Genomic DNA, 22457 nt, shown 5'->3' with positions numbered 1-22457 from the left:
GTTTGCCTAATGCTCTTCTAGTCTGTCTTGAGATTCCGCTTGATAGTCCATATCCAATTTTACTTTCTTGCTAAATCAGCTTACTGAGATAATATAAAGGACTCTAGAGGATTTGGAGGTGTGAGGCAAGCATCCAAAATAGGAATGTAGCTGACTTTGTGGTACCATAGAATCTGAAGATATGCAAAATTTTGATGAGGATGATCACGTTTAAAATCAGTTAAGAAGAGATAAAATATAGAAGCAATAGGGATACAGACAATGTCTTCATGTTTCAGTGTATCACCATTTTAATAAATCTATGTTCAACTAGTTACAGAAAGTAATAGCAGGTTAAACTATTTAAGGAAACAAAATGAGAAGGATGCCATGTAACACAACTGAATATCTATTTGACCAAGTGTGATTAGACACACAAAGAATTTGTCTCCAGTGCCGAAGCTCTTGGTCTACATGCAGAAGAAGAGGGGGGAGGGGAAGGATAAATAGTAATACAGCCATCATAGTACTTGGGTAAATATGCATAGAATCTTGGAGACTTGAAAATACTTTGTACTATCAAACCAGCTGTGTCATAAATTAGGTATTCTGGAAAATAAAAAAAGACAAATTTGTATTTGTCTCACTGTAAAACATATGTTACATTTTCTGCTATTTAAGGCCAAGGGTCAGGAAGGGAGTTATCTGAAGAGACATGTGCTGAATTATACAATGATTGTGAAAATATAAAGATGGAAAGTACAGCAGAGCTTGCCAATTATGTGCCATGAACTACATTATTTCACATCTTTATAGAAGTCGTAATTCATAAACAGCAAATTGAAGATGAGAAACCATCTTTTCTCCAACTATCTAAATCTACCTCCTTCAATTCCATTACCGGGCATAGATATGACCATTAAACAAAACCTGTACAATGAAAAATGGTGGCCTCAAAAGTAATATCAAATGCCCATTTCTCTTGATAAACAGTCAAATCTTGCAAGGTGCAGAACACCTCCCACATTTCCTGGATCTCCCTGGACTGCATGGGGGTGGGGAGCCTATGCTGAGGCTCAAGGTATCAAGTTGAAAAATAGCTCCAAAAGAAAGACCACTGCCTTTTAAATATGTTAGCAATGCAGCTTTATACACTGGAATGCATGAATGAGATTTTTGCCCATTTCATCATGATGCGGAAAGAAGAAGAGGATAAAATAAATGTCTGGCAGAACCTAGCAGAGTGTTCTATATGCTTACAGTAAATTCATTCATTTCCTTCATACTTAAAAGGGAATTGGCCCAATTCAACCCAGTAGAGCTGCTGAGTACAGGTACAGTAGGCCTCGACTTACAATAGTTCATTTAGTGACTGTTCCAAGGTGCAACAGCTCTGAAAAAATGTGACCGTTTTTCACTTGACCGTTGCAGCATCCTCTTGATCATGTGATCAAAATTTGGATGCTTGGCAACTAGTTCATATTTATAATGGATGTAGTGTTCTAGGGTCATGTGATCACCTTTTGCAACTTTCTGACAAGCAAATTCAACGGGAAAATCAGATTCACTTAATAACCGTGTTACTAGCTTAATAACTACAGGAATTCACTTAATGACTGTGTCAACAAAGGTTATAAAATGGCACAAAATTCACTTAGCAAAAGCATCACTTAGCAACAGAAATTTGGGCTCAATTGTGGTCGTAAATCGAGGAGTACCTGCACTTTGCATAGAAAGTGCTGGATTAACTACAGGTCTCATAATAATCACCCAACATCATCATTTTGAAATAACCGGCAGGAAGAACAATAATACGGGCAAAAATTGTAGTGCAGCTGTGCTATATTACTGCTCACTGACTTCATGTTAATGTCTTCTTGTAGGTATTTTCACAGAAAAGTCACTATTTAATTACAAAATCATCCTGACTTGATATATGGCTTCTCAAGAATACTATTCAACTTATCTGTGCCATTAGAGCATCAGAATACATTTTGTGCAATTGTGTTTTCTTTTGGAGAAAACTCTTAGCAGAACTTTAATCAGCATTAGAGAACCTAACCCTTCTAACGCATGGTAATGCAATCCTTTGTTTCTCTAAAACATGTACTCACAAGATACATTTGAAGGCAGGTATGAAATGAAAATTCCTGTAAAAGTGACCTTGGGGCAATGTTTTTATCTGCCTATGACAGTCACTGCCTAGAAGATTGACTCTTTGGCAAAAAGTATCATGTTAATTTTTATATACTCCATGCCAAATTTCCAACTTGGCTTCTGTTTTTTGGTGGTGTTTTTTTTTTTTAAGAAAACTTTTTGGGATGCAAAAAACAAAACAAAAACCCCACAAACATACCAACATCACCTTATGCCTTTTCCCCATGTTATATATATAAATTATTTTACATGCCTATCTTGTTCTTGTTGAAATCAAAGTAAACTTATATTTATTTCCTCACACTCATTACTTCATTATTCTCCGTGCAGGTGTTACAAGTCAGAAAGGAAAAGCAGTCGGGTAACATGTGTATTAAATGCTTTAGTTTTCAGTTTTGCAAATGTGTAAAGTTTGTTTTTTCCTCTTTTCTTGTTTTTGTAAATCTATCATGTTCACTGAAATTGATATTTTTTCAAAAACAAAGACATTCCACCAGGGGACATTCCATCATTTATGATGTCAGGGCGGGTGGGCGGAGCCTCCCACCGATTTTACTACCGGCTCTATAGAACCGGACAGAACCGGAGAAACCCACCCCTGCATTCCACCAAAATGTGTATTTCTTTGCAATTTTCCTTAGTCTGTTTAGGATTTGCAAGCAATCTTGCGAAAATAATATTTTTTCTACAAATATTTCCCTGTCGGGTTCTTCATATTCTCTGAGCTTCATTGGTTTACTGCAGACATTTCATTATCAGTTTATATAACATCATCAGTGCACTGAACTGCCTGCAGTGAAACCATTAAGTGAACACAATAACCCAATATGGGAGTCCTTGAATTACAATCATTTGTTTGCTTAGTGATCATTCAAAGTTACAAACAGAGATGAGAAAAGGAAAAAGGAAAGAAATTGGGTCTCACTCTTACAACCATTGCAGCATTCGCCATGGTCACATGAAGAAACTTCCAGTGTTTGGCAGCTGGCATAAGAGCACCAGCGTGCCTACCATTCCTGTCCCAATGTTCCCTTTAGTTGTATTCATTTTATGTTTTCAATTTATGCTTATATATATATTATTTAATATGTATTTGGCAAAATAAATAAATTAAATAAATAAATAAATAAAAATAAATATATTTATGATGATTCCAATGTACCTGGGTCACATGATCACCATTTCTGACTTTCTGAGCCAGCTTCTGACAACAAAAGTCAATGGGGAAAGCCAGATGTGCTTCACATGTGATTCACTTAATGACTACTGTGATTTACTTAACAACTGCAGCAAAAAAAGGTTGTAAAATTGGGTGCAACTCACTTTTACAAATACCTTGTTTAACGATAGAGGTTCCAATTGCCATTGTGGTCATAAGTTGAGGACTGCCTGTAATTCAACCATTTGTTCTCTACCATTGAAATTATTTAATGATCTTGAATGTAAGAGCCGCGGTGGCACAGTGGCTAAAGTGCAGTACAGCAGGCTACTTCTGCATCTGGGGATTCGGTGGCACAACGGTTTAATGACACTGGAATTGCTGGCCAGAAATGATCTGTATTCCAGCAGTTTGAGTCTGGCTTTCTGAGATGGAGTGAGCTCCTGCTGCTTGCTCCCTGGCTCCTGCCCACCCAGCAGTCCGAAAGCATGCAATATCACAAGTACATAAATGGGTACCACTTCAGTGGGAAAAACGTAGCTGTGTTCATGAGTGCAGAGAGCAGAAGCCGGTGCTGGACCTGGCTGGACACAAGGCAACACAATACATGGTGAGGCGAGATCGGTGGAGAAGCCCGGAACATGAGTACCTCTAGTCAGCTGGTATAAGCTAGTTCACCTCTTGAGGTGCACCAAGGATAGACATGCAAGTGCTGAACAGAATAAACTAGCAATTTAGGCAATTCAGGACTGTATTGTATCTAGCATTTGTAGATTTCCCTGACATTGTATGCTATACACTCCATAAATAAATGCTCTCATCTGGTGCAATGGGGCAAGATAAATTTTATTCTGTATGTTATTATCAGTACTATTACACTCATTCATGACACTCAATGAGTCAGTGTTAACTGCATCTAGATATAAGGTAGTGATTTTCATATCAATCAGGAATTACAATCCAACTTTGTAAATCAACTCCAAATAGTAAACAGTATGGTGAATGACAATGGTAATTAAAGTTTCCTTATTAAGTTACTATAGGTATATGACCCACATCCTAGGTCAATTATTCTAATAACATTGGTTAACATATCCATCAAATGCTAATAGGTTATCATATAATATTCTTCTGAAAGCATTTCATTATAAACTAAATTAATTTAGAATTTCATCAGTGTGATTTATAATTAATTGGAATAGATTTTACCTTACATTTCTTTCATTAAAGAAATATCTTCCTTTATCTTTAAAAGAGTTTTTAAAAGCAGCAGAGGCATCCAAAGTAATGGTCACTGGCTTCAAAATGGAGAACACAAGCAGGCAATTGAAGCTTCACCCCTTTTTAACATGTGTCAAACACACTACATGCATGTAAAAGGAGGCAGGGTTTCAATCCTCATGCTGCACTTTCCATTGGGAAGCCAGTGACCATTATTTTGGGTTTCCTGAAAACCATGGAGACATTTATAAATCTAACTCAATCTTCCCCAATGAGGAGTAGAAGCAAAATTTCAGACTTGTTTTTTCCTTTGGATAGCTGTGGATGTTTATAACCTGATATTAGACTAATCCAAAAGCCTATTTAATAAATAAAAAAACCCAGGCAAATCTAGCTGCTTTAAGCTTGAGGATTGATCATTACGTTACTATTACAAATAGTAACATAATGATCAATCCTCAAGCTTAAAGCTAGCTAGATTTGCCTGGGTTTTTTATTTATTAAATAGGCTTTTGGATTAGTCTAATATCAGGTTATAAACATCCACAGCTATTTTTCAGTGATGGGCAAAGCCACAATGCACTATATATACATCCAGTTAAGTATGTAACTGTAGAAGTTATAATCTAGATATAAAAAGGACACAGAAGAATATGGATTTGGTATAGAACCACAACAATTAGATAAAATGTTGGTAGGTCCAGAGGGAAAATTAATAATCAAAATATATAATTATTTACTAAATTTTGACAGGGCCGAGGAAGTGGTGAAAGAACCCATGATCGCCTGGGCTAAAAACATAGGACACAATAGAGAATTAGAAGACTGGGGAAAATCTGAAATAAAAATTATACAATAACTAAATCTGTGGCCTATAAGGAAAACCAATATAAGATGTTTTATTGTTGGCATTTAACGCTAGCGAGGCTGGCCAAGATGTATCCAAATTCAAATCCAAAATGTTGGAAATGTAAACAGGGACAAGGTACCTTCTTTTACTCATGATGGTCATGCCCCGAAATGAAAAGATATTGGACAAAGATACAGAAATGGCTGCAGGATCTAACTAAGTGTCAAATAGAACTTAAACTGGAATTGATTCTTCTGGAGATATTTAGGGTGAAATATAATACAAAGATAAAATATTTGATGTTACATATATTAACGGCGGCAAGGATTGCTTTTGCGCAGTATTGGAAGAAAGATAGTATACTGCCAGAGAGATTAGTTGTTCAAAAAATATTTGATTGAGCGGAAATGGATAAACTCACATTAGAATTAAAGGAAAAGGATGACTTGTAATATTATGCGGTATGGGAGAAATGGTGTGAATGGATAGATAATAGAAATAAGGAATGGAAATGTACATAAAGGTATATAATGTTTAGAAATAGAATGTATATAATGTACTGAATATTGGTTCTAGTTATATGAATAAAGTCATAAATCCATTAATATGTAATAGAGATATGTAAAAAAAAATGCAATAAAAGAAATTTTTTTAAAAGTATGTAACTGTAGAAAGAAAAGATTAGAAACTTGAAAAGTACTGGTACGTTCACTGAATCAAAAAGCATTTGTCTATTAAGATCAGTAGTGTCTATGTCTGCTGTGCATAGATTTAAAGACTGGAGTCCTTTCCAACCACAACCAGTTAGGATAGAAATTAAACCTAGGATTTGTCCAACAAACAAAACAGGACTCTGCAACTGATTTGCAACCCTTCAAGCATTTTGAAAACTTTAGGAGCCTTCTGAGAGCTCCTACTAGACTATGGAGAGCAGCTTTTGCATGTGGATGGAGAAAAATGGATATATTTGGCATAGTTTAAAACTCACTTTATTTCCATAATTTTAATTAGCTACTTTCTTCATTGTCTAACACAAAATATTTTCTATAATATCTAAATTTTAAATGTCAAAAATTCTCTTGAATCCAGATGTCTTCATGGAATAGCAGATTACATACTGAACTGAACATTTAATAATAAAATATCTGGTCATAAAGTCAGTTAATTAGATCTTCAGTTAATGGTTGTTTTCTGAGATGCTGATCAAGTTAGAATAGAATAGAATAGAATAGAATAGAATAGAATAGAATAGAATAGAATTTTTATTGGCCAAGTGTGATTGGACACACAAGGAGTTTGTCTTGGTGCATATGCTCTCAGTGTACATAAAAGAAAAGATACCTTCATCAAGGACACTTAATGATGGTCGTAGGGTACAAATTCAACACTTAATGATACAACACTTAATGATAGTCATAGGCTACAAATAAGCAATCAGGAAACAATCAATATCAATATAGATCATAAGGATTACCAGCAACAAAGTTACAGTCATACAGTCATAAGTGGAAGGAGATGGGTGATGGGAATGATGAGAAGATTAATAGTGCAGATTTAGTAAATAGTTTGACAGTGTTGAGGGAATTATTTGTTTAGCAGAGTGATGACGTTGGGGAAAAAACTGTTCTTGTGTCTAGTTGTTCTAGTGTGCAGTGCTCTATAGCGTTGTTTTGAGGGTAGGTAGTTACACAAGAATGTCGACATTTGTCATGAGGAACTTCTGATCAGTCAAAAGGTAAATCAAGGAACAAGAACATAATCTATATTGATTGGTTAGGAACTCAATTTGTTTTGAAAATATAGAACTGTCGGTCATTCCCATTCAGCTGTACTCTCTAGATTCCAGACTTATTCATTGAAAAATAAATGGTACCTTTGGAAAAGAGTTTATGAAGGCCACATTTATATATCTTCCTAGATTTGAGTGCCCTAGCTGCTCAGTCAAACTTTTGAGCAGTTGCATGCCAAATTACCTAGCTTGAGAAGGTGAGACCCTTATTTAGGAAGCATCAGGGGAAGAGGTCAGGAGAAACTTCCCTTGTAGGGTTACAGGTATATCTCACAGAATACTGTAGGTATATCACAGAGTTCTTCACTCAATAATTGCACTGCTCCTACAATTACCTTCAGCCCTTTGCCCTACTCCATCTATCAGTCTCAGCCCAATAGAGGATTGACTAACAGCACTGGATAATTCTACAAGGTACACTCTTCTCCTCTGATCCTGACTCACAAAATGAACATAAAAATCCTGGATTATTGAGATAGACTTACATAACTGATAATGTTCCTACCATTGTTCTACTTTTTCCAGTCTGTGTATTAGGGTTTTGTAAGGCTCTTAAGGAGGCTTCATTTCAATGCATGAAGCATTGAAGCCAGACAACACATACTGATACATACTTATAAACCAACAGCCATGTTGATTCCTTTCGTGTCACTGTGCGGCCTCATCTGTGGTTCGGGTGGCTGACAGAGGCTCCTGCACATGTCAACCACTGAAAACACTAGAAAAAACTTTCAAGTGACACTTCTCGCTCAACTTGGTCCCTTCCACATTGTAAGAAGCTTCCTTGAAGCAAGATCCAGCTGCCTCATATACTCTTGTTTCTAACCAAAATGAAGAGAACGTTTTTAATGTTCAAAAACTCAGAAAACCCATCCAAAGGTATGAACCAAGCTTGAAAGATTACCGATTCCTGTTTTTGTATCCTTTGGTTTTTTTTGTTTTAATAAATCCACTTGGAGAACATATTTTTGAGTTGAGGGCAAGGAAGAAGGATTATGTACCAAGATGCAAAGCATTGTCTTTGAAATATTCAGAAAATGTATTTGAAGAGTCTCTACTGTGATTACTTAAAACATACACATAGACCAAAATTCAAATACTGTACAAGTAGTCCTTAACTTACTATTATTTATTATGTGAACATTCAAAGTTACAATGGCACTAAAAGAAGTGACTTACACCCAGTCTTGCATTTATGACGGTCATAGTATCCATTCCACATGGTCACATGATCAAAATTTAGGCATTTAGCAACCGGCATGTATATGACAGTTGTCCCAATATCATGTGATAACCATTTACAACCTCCCCAGCTGATTTCCTATAAGCAGTGTGGAGAGCTGGATTCATTTCCATGACCATTTGATTCACTTAACTGCAGTGATTTGCTTTAAAATGATAGCAAAACACTAGGCCACCTTGCTTAGCAACTGAGATTCCAGTGTCCATTGTGGTTGTTCATCATGTAGCTCTTTTTACTCAATAAAACAATATAGTGCAGGTAAGCAGATTTGCTACATTATGAATGAACAACCCATCCTTCAACAACTCTTCATGTTTTAGGCACTTTCCAATGATATCATTGGAAGCTCTTTTAAAATTTGCTGTCAACAGAAGTTTTTTAAAAAATCTTTAATTAACTGCTAATTAGAGATTATACTTTTCTAGCCTAAGGGTTAGGGTCCCAGATGGATCCCTAATAGCCATTTTATGCTCCCTAAGCAGAAGGTAACTCAAATTTAGTGAAAACTGAACAAACCTGGCAATTAAAGAGAAGAAACCATCATGCTAGGAATGAGGTTATGACGAATGTACCGTACATCCGCAAAATCCTGTGACAAACTCACGACAAGGCAGCAGAGAATCTGATGGTAAATTTTCAGCTGTATGGATGTTTAAGAAAGATGTAAAAGGGATAAAAACTTGGGAATCAATCAGACAGGAATGAAAGATTGGTGCCTATAAAGAATACAAGCCTGTTTATTTGTCTTGAGGTGGTGTTGCTTCAGAAATAGATTATGTTTCTTCAAATCTTCAGAGATGTTATAGAATAGAATAGAATAGAATAGAATAGAATTTTATTGGCCAAGTGTGATTGGACACACAAGGAATTTGTCTTGGTGCATATGCTCTCAGTGTACATAAAAGAAAAGATACGTTCATCAAGGTACAACATTTACAACACAATTGATGATCAATATATCAATATAAATCATAAGGATTGCCAGCAACAAGTTATAGTCATACAGTCATAAGTGGAAAGAGATTGAAAGAGAAAGAGAAAGAGAAAGAGATTATAGCATGCATATCAGTGGTGGGTTGCCCCCAGTTCGGTCCGGTTCTATAGAACCGGTAGTAAAACAGGCAGGAGGCTCTGCCCACCCTCCATGACATCATCATGGGTGATCTGTGCATGCGCAGAAGCTTCTGCACATGCGCACACACGCGCTCCCATTGCGAACTGGTAGTAAAGATAAGTAGAACCCGCCCCGATCCACATGGTTATGCTATACCTTGATAACTTGGAAATTTGCATTATTCTGTATTTCCAAGTTCTTCAAAGGGTGACAAGGAACTCCCTTTCACTTATAGCAGAGAGTTGGTCAAGTAAGTGATACTGTTCACGCTATTCCCAATAGCTTCTAGGTTCTAGTTCCTAACAAATAATTTTCACACTATCCCCAATAGCTTCTAGTTCCTAACAAACTCCAAGCCTTTCACCTTTCACTATAGCGGTATTTTCTAGGACCCAAATATATATGTTAACCATAAAAAATAAAATTGTAACATATACGTATAAGAAGGCAGTCAGTCTGAGCTTCTAAATCACAAGACAGATACATGAAGATATTTTAAAAATGTTTTAATGAGTGTAATTATTCTGAGGTTTTCTCTACAGGAATGCTACATTTGGTGAACCTAGAACTATCTACTTGAAAGATAAAGCATGACTTCAGAAATCAGGAAGATCTTAAACTTCTGTTGCAATCTGGAGTATTCATACATCTATTTAAGATAAACTTGCCAAAAGCATTATTTTTGTAGGTTGTCCTTAGTACAATCATTTCAGCATATAAGGAACATACACTTTTCACAGTGCTGTACTGACTTTAATGCACATTTAAGTATTAGTGAATTAAGATTAAATGGGTTTGGATCAGTTCTTCCAGCAAATCAAAGCAACATGCATCTTAGACACACCTTCCTCTTAGTGTTGCCTTTATATTCTGCCCCTTAGGCTACTATAGGACTCTGTCAATGCTCTTTCTCCCAAATCCTCTTTGAACTTTAACTGGCTTCTTTCCAAGAATACTTAAATCGGAGGACATAGATGTAAGCATGTTATCTCTGTTAGAAATAACAGCTGTGAATAAAGGATTAAAAGCATCATACAATTACATGTTTGGAACCATGCCCTTAGCATGTCTTGTCAGTTGAAAATAACATGTAAGGAATCTTTTGGTGTTACAAACCATAGAATGATTTGCATGGTTTGTATGGAATGATTTGCATTGTTTGAATTGCAACTTCATCACATTTAAAATGAAGTCATTGTATAATTACATTTCTCATATGCTAAATTGGTGGGAGGAGGCTAAATTACCAAATAAAGAAAGTCAGTGCATCCACCTGATTATTCATAAGCAAGAAAGTGGCTGAAATAATGAACAGCAAACAAATACACTTCATGTCTAAAGAGAAAAGAATGCAGATGCTCTCAAGGAATTCCTTACCTCACATGTACTCAACAGGGAGCTTTGTTACACAAAAAATAATCATTAGCAATAGTTGTCATTAACTGCAATGGAAGTACTAAGGAAAATCTGCAATGTTTTTCAGCTATGATTTTTTAAACCCACATTCTTCCTTGAAAAGTGGCACTAGCATAAGTAACATCCATGCTATCTACTCAGAAGCATCAAATTAAAGAATTATTTCTTGTGGGGTCTGCACTGTATATAATTCAGTAAATAAGTTAATAGTAAATGAAGTGCACATAATCCTCAACTTATAACTATTTGAAGTCACGATGGTATCAAAAAAAAAGTTCATGTATTTATGAAGGCTGCAGCATTCCAGGGTCATGTGATCACATCTGTGACCTTCCCAGCCAGTTTCCAACAAGCAAAGTCAATAGGGAAAACTTGATGGACTTAATGATTGTGTGATTCATTTTAAAACTATAGTGATTCGCTGAAGGTCATAAAATTGGGTGCAAGTCACTTAACAACCACCTTACTTAGCAACAAAAAAATCTGACTTATCGTGATCATAAGTCAAGGACTACCTGTAGATGCATTTCGGTGGAATTCAAGACTGACTGGCTGTAAGTCAATACAGATAGCAATACTTCTACAAAGATAGCCACATTAGTGTTGAAATATATCCACTGATTTTCTAAAGTTAAACTTTCCGTTGTATAATAATGAAAAAAATAAACCCAAATAAAATCCTAGTTAGGATATAGCCCCTTCCCTAACATGGTACCTTTCAAATTCCTTCCCATTATGCATGGCCACTATATTTGATCCACCTTGGTGGAAATCGTGGGAATTGCAGTTTAACAATCAAATATATTCAAAGAACATCTGTTTAGGAAAATTTGTCATGTGTCCCTAACTAGTTCACATTTGTATACAAAAAAGTGCACTTAGTTTTTGAAAGAGCTTAACTATTTCATACAGAAGTCTATACAGTATAACTATTGGTATTTATTGATGACAAATCACATACAGGTCCCCAAATTTCAATTTTCACCTATATTTGGGACGTTCCTGTTTATTCAAATGTAATCTATTGTGAAACTTTCCAAATTTTGCTGAATTGGATATCAAATAAACGTTTGACATTTGCAAACATAACCATTCTTTATTCAGCATGAAACACCCCTATCTCTAATTAATTCCTACTGATGGACCCAGGCTGCTGACATGGTTCAGGAATTAGCCTCATGGAATGAAAAGTTTCTTGGACACAAGTGGCAGATACCAACTTCAAAGACTTCCAAGAATAACAACAAGAATAAATAAGCAATCTTTTAGAAAACAGAAAAAGTAAAGTGATATTTTCAGATGTATAGCACTGTTAAATATGAATCAACAATTAAACCACTATATAATAGGCAATTTAATTAAAGATCAATACTGTCATCTACCATTTCATTAAAATCTGATTCTGACTATCACAAATTAATTAAAGAGTGCTTCGTTTTTTTTTAAACCACTATCTACTTTGGCTGACCAAGAGTTTCAGATTATTTTCACACATGATATTTACACCATTCCCCACTTCAATTCTCGTCCTTGCATTTTATGATCCAGGAATGCAAATTTGAAATGTCTATTAGCTGGAAGGATGTTTATATGTGTCACACAAAGACTATGAAAAGTTCTGTTACGTTTAATGTGCCAATGGCATTTTCACACAGAGAACTTCTGTATCTTTCAGTACTATTAGAAACTGGTTGGTGATGTAATTGTAAAGCATGCACTGCTTGAATTTTGTCTGTGATACTTTAATGGCTTTCTATCTAAGTGCATCATGGCCACAACATTGTGGGGAAAAGTGCAAACCTGAGCCAAAAGCTTATTAATAGCATCATTTCAATCCTAATCATATTTATTTGGAGATACCAGGGGTCATCTAGTCCCTTGTCTTAAGAATAGGGAAGCTTTAGTCAGTTCCCCAGATGTTGCTCTATTATCATTCCTGACATTCCCAGTCAAAATGGTTAAGTGATAGATACTAGACTTAGTATCAGCAGTAGTTCAGCAGCATCTGGAGGGCCACACATTGAGAATTTCAGCTGTAGCCTTACAGTTTGGACACAATCTTGATTCCAATGAGGCATTGCTGTAGGATGGACTTTTAAAACTTTTTTTAAAGTTTTAAAGTTGGAAAAAAAACTTTTTTTAAAAAAAAAGGTAAACTTGGGAGTGAAGTCACAATGGCAACTTTTCCAAAGGCCACGCCTTGTAACCTATGTTTGCAAAGAAAAGCAAGCTTTGAGCAAGGTTTTCAGAACTACCCCTGAAAGTAGCTTCCCTGAACAGTTGGTCCTGCTCCATTATCTCCCTAGCTAACGACTCTCCTTTGAGTGAATTTCAGGCTCACCCCTGGAACAGCTTATAAGGAGGAGGTAACATACCCACTTTCAGCTCTTTTCCAAAGACGGTCCTCTCGCCCAGGGCGGAGCAGTTCCACCGACCATTGCGAAACTGAAATTGACACTCGTTGATTCCCATTTGGGAGCCTTCCCCGATCACGATGATGGCATCGGGTCTGCTCTGACAGATAGCCCTCTGTCTTGGAGCCAATCCTGGGATTTTATTACAGATGATACTGGCTCCCAAAGCCACGACCGAAGAAAGACCCCTAAGAAGAAAAGGAGAGGGAGAGAGAGGGAGAGAGAGAGAAAGAAAGAAAGGGAGAAGAGCGATAATGAATCATCTCATCCGAGTCGGGATCAATCGATTCTCTAAAAGGCTCTTCTTTGAGGCGCCCCTCGGTACGAAGTGGAAGTGGCAGGTTTCTCAACATCAAAGCCCGCCCGGATGCCGCTTAAGCCCTCCGAGCGGCTCATCTGCCCATCAAGGCTCGACAGCCGCTTATTCCACCGATTGTCTAAGAGAGAGAGCTTTCAGCAAGCCCAAGGGTGGGGGAAAGGGCGGGGGGAATTCCTAACCACCCCCACCCACTCCCACCCTCGCAGAAATAGGTAAGGGGCACTGAACCGACCAGCCTGCTCTCCCCCCCCCCGCTTTGTTCTCCGGCGCCCTCAGTAAAAAGTGTCCCTAAAACCATCCGGCACATACTCCAGCAGGGCCAGAAGCATCATTTTGCTCCACCACCAGCCCCGAGGCCAAGAACACCAGCCCAGCGCGGCTCGGCTCGCCTGTTTCGTCTGCCGGCGTCCGCTGTCCCTCCGGACTACGGCGCTGAAAAAAGGAGCTGGGTCAATTTAACAGCCAGGAGAGCCTCGCCTCCCTTCTCTCTCCCAATCTCCTCGTGCGGTGTAAGGGGGGGGGAGGTTTGCTCTCTTATTCCGGACTTCCCCAACCGGGGGCCCTCCAGATGCAACGAATCGCGCGACTGGGAACTGGGGGAAATGATAGCCCAGGGTATTTGAAAGACGCTAAGTGGGAAGAAGGATGGGGTCCTGCTTACAGGATTGAGAAAGAGAGAAGGAAGAGAGGGGTGCCAATGCGTGGCCATCCTCCTGGCCTCTCTTTCCATTTAAGACAACTAGCAACCCGTCTAAGCATAGACTGGGGTTGGGGGGAGGGAGGTGCTCAGGATCCTGCTTCTAAATCCCTTCCAAATATCGGCGCGTGGGAATTCCACAACCTTCTCCCTTGCCTCGAAAATACACCTCCCCCCCACCCGCCACCCCCACCCCGAGAGCAGTAGGCCTCCTCCCACGCACCTGGCAGTCCCACCTCACGAAGTTAGCGCTAGGGATGATCCCAAGCCTGGCCAGGGGGCGAGTAGGCTCTCCCTTCACGGGCTCTCCTTTCCCAACAGGATTTGTTCCGACGGTACCAAAGGACGGGGAGGCTCTATCCTAACCCTGGCCGTGAACTCCTTCGGGCGGGGTGGTTTCTTTTCACGGCACTTCGTAGGCGGGTTCTTTGAACGGGAAGAACGCAAGTAACCTGGGCGCGGCGAAGTTAGAAACGAGAGCCTCTGAAATGACTGGGAGCTGGTTGCAGGTAACCAGGTTACTTTTGTGCACGCAGTTGGAAGCGCGCTGAGGTGGAACTGCTCAGCCCGCCGCCGGCGGTGGGAAAAAGAATCAAAGTGGGGCCCGAAATCCCGCACAAGTCAGCTCCCCGAAGAACTACTGAATCTGTGCGCAGGTTTCAGCTGAGCGATCTCCGCACAGAAATAGTTCGGCTCTGGGATGCGGGTTCAGTTCTGAAACTAAGGCGCGGCACGTGAGACAACGTGGAGTCGGTGGCCAGGCGCAGAGCGCTGCCCAGTTCCTTTTCTGGGTACCAAAAGCAGGCCTCGGTCCAGGCCCCTCATTGGCCAGGCAATGACACCCAGAAAGGGTAAAAAGGACCAAGGTCCGCGGATCCTGCCCTAAATCGCCTGTTTTCCCTGCCTGGAGCTCATTGCCATTCTGGTCATGCCTCCCGTCTGGCCAGGCGAGGACTTTCGCCTTTCCCCAGAGCTGACGCACATTTAGAATTTCTCTGGGGACGAGAGCAGCAAAAATAGTCGCCTCACCCTGGAGAGAGCGAGAGAGACGGAGAGGGAACCCTTTCAGACTTCCCCCGAGTTAAATGCTAGCACAGGTCTGGACAGGTTGAGCTACCGCAGCATGTTTGCCTTTTTAAAAAATGGGGGTGGGGGAGAGAAAGAGAGAGGGAGGGAGAGAGAAAAAGAGAGGGAGGGAGGGAAGGAGAGAGAGAATGAGAGACTTACCCTATTTTGATATAGACAATCCCTAGGCTCATAAAGATGTGGAATATCCAGCGCCTGGTTTTCCTGTTCATATTCCTCGATCGCCGTTGGCTTTCAGATCAACATGCGAAAGTTATGTCTTTTTTTTTTTAAAGTATTTAAAATAACAATAGTACTGGTGATAATGCCTGCCCCCCTGCACGCTCTCTGCGCCCTGGTGGATTTCTCGGTGTCTCAGACAGTGCAACGCCAGGTCAAAGTAGCTCAGACAAAACAGTCCAGCCCTCCTGCGCTCGGAGCCACCCGGAGCGAGCGGTGTGTGTTTGTAAATCCCAAGAGGCAATCACCATCGCCCTCCACTGGGTCTCTCTTCGCTCCCTCTCGATTCCGGATTTGTATGCCTGTCACACGCAGCCCTGGAAAGCTCGCGCGCGCGCGGGGAAGGATGTAAAGGACTCCCGTCTCCTCTCCCTGTCGCGGCGACGGCGGCGCGGCTGCAGCAGCAACTCGAGAGAATTTCCCCGCAGGTTCAGCCTTAGTGTCTCGAACGCTTTTCTCTCTCCTTCAGCATACCGGGGCGTGTTCTCGAAAGGAGGGAGTAGTCCAGCCCGGGTGGGGTGGCGGTGGGAAGGGAAAGAAGTTAAATGGTTTGGGGTGGGGGCGAGGGTGGAAGCGGGATAAAGAATCGCGCACCGATCACCTGTTCGCCTTCTCCTCCCGCCTTGCCCCCAAAGCCATCATAATAAACGATCGCGGAGTTGTTGGAAGTGGCTTCGTTCTCTCTTTCTCTTGAGTTTCTGCAGCAAAGAAGGGCTTTCGCGAGACAATTCTCTAACTCCTAAACACCGAATTAGTTTCTGGTCGATTCTCCCTTCCTCGCCCAGCTACGGGAGCCAATCTTGACCTCCAGCTGCCTCCTCTAAGCGAGACTCAGTTTTTCTTGTCTTCAGATACTGACGGCGAGCTTCCCTTTATCAAGTTCCACTCTCTTCTGCCGGTTCAGGTTGGCGTCTCTCCCTACTCCCTCCATCCCTCTCTCCTGTCTCTGAACTGTCCCAAAAGCTGACCGATTTTCTCACGTCTTGGGGAGAGGTGGGGGGGGGAGAGGAGCGCGCCTCTCCCTGGCGGTGGACGCGCGGCTTCTACCTGTCTAGGAGAGCGCGCGAGCCCTGCAGAGGGGAGGGAAAAACACCACCTTCTGCGCGCGAAGCACCTGGAAGCAAGTTTGCAGGGGTGCCTCTTGGATGGCTGAAGCCTGCGCCTGACTTGGCAGCGCCTGTATCTTGCTCTGCTTCGGCTTCACCCCATGCACCCCCGCAAGAGGCATAGCATCACCTAACTAACTAAAGGGCGGGGAGGGTGGGGGGAGGGAGGTGGCATCAGCGGCAGCACCGCGAAATGCAACCTAGGAAGTTTGAAGTCAATTTTGTTCAGCGCTGCTGCCGAAAGCCTGACGCTCGGGACCCTTTAGGGACCCTTATCTGCCGCTGCTGCTAGACCTCTCGGACAGCAGCTCCCAAAGAAAAAGACCTTCACTGCCCCCCTGTTTTTGTCCTCGGCCGGCTTCCGCCGACTGTCCTTTGAGGGATTTCTCTTCCCCCCCACCCCCGCCACCGGCGCTCACAACTGCTCCGTCCGGTACCCCGCGCGTCCCAGCCCAAAGAGCTGCCGTAGGCCGGGTGTCACGCAGGTGCGGATCGTGGCGCTGCTGCCGGAGCTTATCGAAATCCCCTCCGGCGTCTCCCCTTCCCAGTCGGGAGAAGCGCTTGGGGAAGGGAGCAAGACCTGGGATGCCTCCGGACGCACCTTTAAGCTTGGCGCCCCCCTGAGGCCGCCAGCCCTTGATTCCGCTTAACTTTGGGGCCCTTCCTTCTTGGCTCGGCCGGAGGGGGGGGTCGCGCTTTTTTTTTTTTTTTTTTTTTACTATCTGCCCTCTGGTCTTAAGCACCGGAGCCGCCTGCCGCTTTTTCCCGCCTTGCGCTCCGGGGAGACAGCGCGGCCACCGGCCACCGGCGTCGTTGCGCCGGGCTTTTACATGATGCTAACCGTGGGACGGTGCTCCGGGGATGATTCCATTCGGAGGCCGATTCCCTTATCATACACACAGAAGGGAGGATCAGGATTTGCCACATAGGAACAATCGGGCGGAGTGCGGTGGAGTAAATGGTTTTGAAGTGAGGGTGGGGGGCAGAACAGAAATAGCCTCGGTCCACGAGAGCTGCTCTCGCCTCGGGTGAACCAATCAGGTCAACCAGAATGAAAGTTTCGGCGGGCTTGACAGAGTTAGGACAAAAGCAGCACTTGGTGAATGCTTATAATTCCATTCTTCTTTCAAAGACGAGCTGTTACAACTGCAGAAGTCCGCGTCCCAAAACACGCGTGTATAAGCGGCAGGTCCTCTTCCGCTCCCGTCTTCTCCGCTGGTCAAGTGGGAGCGGGACGGGGAAAGTGCGGCTCTTTTTCTATTTAGAACCTCTTGCCTTACATCATTCATTCTGGCTGCAGAAACTTCGCCGGTGACTGACTGACGCTTTAAGTCTCTGTAAATCGCTGGTGTATGAACTGCTCGCCGAGTACTTACTTATTCTGTCCTTGCCTGCCTGTTACCACATTTATTTCAATCTATACCTCGAATAAAACTAAGACCTAAGAGATCACATTTTGGTAGTGTGTGTGTAGGAGGAGATTATTTGCCTTCAAACGAGCGATCAAACTTTTTGTTTAACATCACACGTGGAATTAAAATAAACAAAAAAATGTTCAGAGTTTAAGATGCGCTCTGAAGTTTGTTCAGATGATTCGGAAAAGTAATTTCTTTGTTTTGTTTTTGTAAATACGCCATCTAGTGGAATTAAAGATGAATCGGTAAGATGACCTTTGATAAAGATGCATTAAAAGCAAATTTGATGACGCCCCTTTATTCCGATTGAACAGTTGGAACATGAATTCTGTGCAACGTTGTTCTTTTATCAGTTAATATTAATTAACAAAAACCTGGTTATTTCTTTGGCTTGTGTTGATTGGTTTTGTTGTTGTTGTTAGTTGCGTTCCTCAAGGCCTTCCTGTCCTCTACCATCCTCTGGAGTCCATTTACACTCATGCCTACTGCTTCAGTGACTCCATCCAGCCACCTCATTCTCTGTCGTCCCTTTCTTCTTTTGCCCTCAATCTTTCCCAGCATTAGGCTCTTCTCCAGTGAGTCCTTCCTTCTCATTAGGTGGCCAGGGTATTTGAGTTTCATCTTCAGGATCTGGCTTTCTAAAGAGCAGTCAGGGTTGATCTCCTCCTCACTTGTTTGTTCACCTTGTAGTCCAAGGGACTCACAGGAGTCTTCTCCAGCACCAGAGTTCAAAGGCCTCGATTCTTTGGCGCTTAGCCTTTCTTATGGTCCAGCCTTCACAGCCATATATTGCAACTGGGAAAGCCATAGCCTTGACTATATGCACTTTTGTTGGCAGGGTGATGTCTCTGCTTTTTAGTACGCTGTCTAGATTTGCCATAGCTTACCTCCCCAGGAGCAAGTGTCTTTTAAGTTCTTGGCTGCAGTCCCCATCTGCGGTGATCTTGGAGCTCAGGAAAATAAAATCTGTCATACCTCCATTTCTTCTCCATCTATCTGCCAGGAATTGAGGGGGCCAGATGCCATGATTTTAATTTTCTTAAATGTTTCAAGCCGACTCCTCCTTCACCCGCATCAAGAGGCTCTTTAGTTCCTCTTCGCTTTCTGCCATTAGAGTGGTATCATCTGCATAACTGAGATTGTTGATATTTCCCCCGGCAATCTTAATTCCAATTTTTGATTCATCTAGCCCCGCCTTTCTCATGATGTGCTCTGCATATAAGTTAAATAGACAGGGTGATAGTATACAGCCTTGCGGGACTCCTTTCCCAATTTTGAATCAATCATTGGTTTTGTATTTCCCCCAAATAGGAGACCAGAATAAAATTGTAATTTCACCCCAAAGTAATGTTTGGAATAAGAAGAGAAATATTCATAATGCAAGGACAAACTGTGTAAATATAAGAGTGGATGGAAAAAAATTCATGAACATGATGTTGCAAATCTATTAAAATAATACTTTAAAATTATCTGAAGTGTTGTTTCCAAACCTGGGAAATTATATTTTTTTAATATAAGAACATAAACTGTACCCTGCTGGGAAGGGACTCCTGACCCATGTAATTCAGCTGCCCGCCCATGTAGTGCACAACTTCACAACTGCACAAGCAAGCCCAGTAGTCTCACTCCCATCAAGACTAATACTACAGTCACTTGTGTCAAAGTCCTAAAATGGTATCAACACTTCAGAAATTATTCAAGGAACAGTTTGGGAGAAACCAGATCTTTTCCTCATTATTCGGAGGCTTAGCTCTCAGGGGGAAAAAAATCTCATGATGGGAAAAGTGGAAGGAAATAGAAGATGATGAGAACTAACAGCAGAAAAATGGATTCAGTTACAGTAGGGATGAGAGCATCATTGCAAAACCTAAAACTGAAGGGCAGACAAAGGAAATCTATGTGACTGTTAAGAATTAACACTAACTTGGTAGCCCATAATCATTCAATCAACCAATCAAATATGCTTGTCTCATAAGTAAAAATGAGCATAGGTGCTCCTCTGATCCTTTTATGCTGGAAATTGCCTTGAGAAACCAACAGACTTGTTGCCTCTAAGCCTGTGTTGCCTTGAATAACTAAAAAAAAGGCATGCAAAGTTTCAAAGAGAACTTTTTCCAAGTCTATAGATACAGATTAACAGAGTTGGAAGGGACCTTGCAGGTCATCTAGTCCACGGGTCTCCGACCTTGGTCCCTTTAAGAGTTGTGGACTTCAACTCCCAGAGTCCCTCAGCCAGCAAAGCTGGCTGGGGACTCTGGGAGTTGAAGTCCACAACTCTTAAAGGGACCAAGGTCGGAGACCCCTGATCTAGTCCAAGCCCCACCCCTCGCCCAAGCAGACCCTACACCATTTCTGACAGACGGCAGTCCAATCTCTTCTTGAAAGCTTACAGTGATGAAGCTCCCACAAATTCTGAAGGCAAGCTGTTTCGTTGGTTGATTGTTCTCACTGTCAGAAAATTTCTCCTTATTTCCACGTTGAATCTCTCCTTGTTCGGTTTCCATCCATTATTCCTTGTCTGGCCTTCAGGTGCCATAAAAACCATAAACCATAAAAAAGGTTTGTTCAGACACTTTTGTATAGCCTTTGCTATGCTACTGAACTGCAGCCCTTCAACAATACAAGCTCATTTCAAGGGGACTTTTACCAGATACATGGCCTGCCAATCCAAAGATTTAATATTAAATATTAAATTAAATTAAATTAAATTAAATTAAAGTTTTTTCCCCGAAGGCCATCACTCTGCTAAACAAATAATTCCTTCAACACTGTCAAACTATTTACTAAATCTGCACTACTATTAATCTTCTCATTGTTCCCATCACCAATCTCCTTCCACTTATGACTGTATGACTGTAACTTTGTTGCTGGCAATCCTTATGATTTATATTGATATATTGACCATCAATTGTGTTGTAAATGTTGTACCTTGATGAACGTATCTTTTCTTTTATGCACATTGAGAGCATATGCACCAAGACAAATTCCTTGTGTGTGCAATCACACTTGGCCAATAAGAAAATTCTATTCTATTCTATTCTATTCTAAATACCGAGTTGGGTGTGTCTGAAATCATAATCTAGAACTCATAAATGGATATAGTGGGGGGGAAACCATTCTCCACCAGTAACCACATTGGGTAAAGCCCATTGAGTGTGACCAAAGCTAAATAATATTAAGTCCCACTGCTACTCATAGAAACTTGTTTTACTATTAAATCCATTGGGATTCATTAGAAATCCATTTATTTATTTATTTATTTATTTATTTATTTATTTATTTATTTATTTATTTGTATTTCTATACCGCCCTATCTCCCTAAGGACTCAGGGCGGTGTACAGCCATATAAAAACACACAAATATACAAAATAAAACATTCATCTAAAAAACTTATTATAAAGGCCAAATATTTAAAATAAGATATAAATAATAAAACCCAATTTAAAACCAAAGCTAAAATTTAATCATTTAAAAATTTAAAACCCTAGTCCAGTCCTGCGCAAATGAATAGATGTGTCTTAAGCTCGCGGCGTGGTTTTAGTATACTTTGCAGGTTCGAGTATTATAAAGTCTAGTTAATAATGAGAAGATAGTTCTCCAAGAACTCTGAAAGAAAGTGTACTATCAGCAATATTAGCAGCAAACTTCACTTGCTTATTTTGTAAGGGTTTTTTTTTAAATGAAAAGGAGATAGGTTGCAAGGACAGGGACATTTATTGCATATATGCATGGTCACCAGAGGCTTCTCCAAGACTGACTTTCCATCTCTTTATTTAGCAGCAATAATCTTCTCCTGAACAAAGATAGCCAGCCAAAGCTACACCCAAAAGTCATTTATCATTTGTTTCCACATTTGTATCCCTATTGTTAATTCTCTATCAGGGTTGCTTTTGAGGTGAGGCTATGTAACCATTTAATGCGCTACAAGGTCAGGATGATATGCTTAGATTGAGTTGTGAGACACTTCAGCCTTAATAAATTGCAACACAAATCCTAAAATGTAGCTAACGAAATAGTTTGTTCCCCTCTTTTAGCAGGGATTCTTTGCCACTGTTAAATGTAAAGATGCAAACCCATTGGTCGTACCAAACAAGGAAATTTGCACAATGACTTCCCAGACAATGGCTGGCTCTGGGCAGGGTTATTAATGTCCTATTTTTCATATATATGAAGAGTGATTCAAGCAACAGCAACAATGTGAACCAACCAAACCACCCCCAAAAAAGAAAAAGAAAAATCCTTCAGGAGCACTGGCCTCTTGCAGTGTGAATT

The 22457-nt window shown here is 40.8% G+C and overlaps 1 protein-coding gene across 4 annotated transcripts in view; it reads right to left on the bottom strand.

Annotated features, from left to right (window-relative positions):
- The window catches only part of WNT7A (Wnt family member 7A), a 56780-nt gene extending 39928 nt beyond the window's left edge, over positions 1 to 16852 (bottom strand). The window contains exons 1-2 of one of the 4 annotated variants that reach the window (XM_058170725.1): positions 15586 to 16852; positions 13304 to 13530 (exon numbers count right to left, since the gene is read on the bottom strand). In XM_058170725.1, coding sequence (XP_058026708.1) covers positions 13304 to 13530; positions 15586 to 15656 — 298 coding nt within the window. In that variant the 5' untranslated portion in view covers positions 15657 to 16852. Of the gene's footprint in view, positions 1 to 13303; positions 13531 to 13970; positions 14516 to 14581; positions 14883 to 15585 lie in introns of those variants that run through there. The other 3 variants (XM_058170728.1, XM_058170729.1, XM_058170727.1) reach the window with 3 other exon arrangements.
- Between the last annotated feature and the right edge of the window lie 5605 nt (positions 16853 to 22457).

Source organism: Ahaetulla prasina, chromosome 2 (genome assembly GCF_028640845.1).
Source record: "Ahaetulla prasina isolate Xishuangbanna chromosome 2, ASM2864084v1, whole genome shotgun sequence".
NCBI classification, from domain to species: Eukaryota; Metazoa; Chordata; class Lepidosauria; order Squamata; family Colubridae; genus Ahaetulla; species Ahaetulla prasina.
This window is presented reverse-complemented; position numbering and strand designations above follow the sequence as displayed.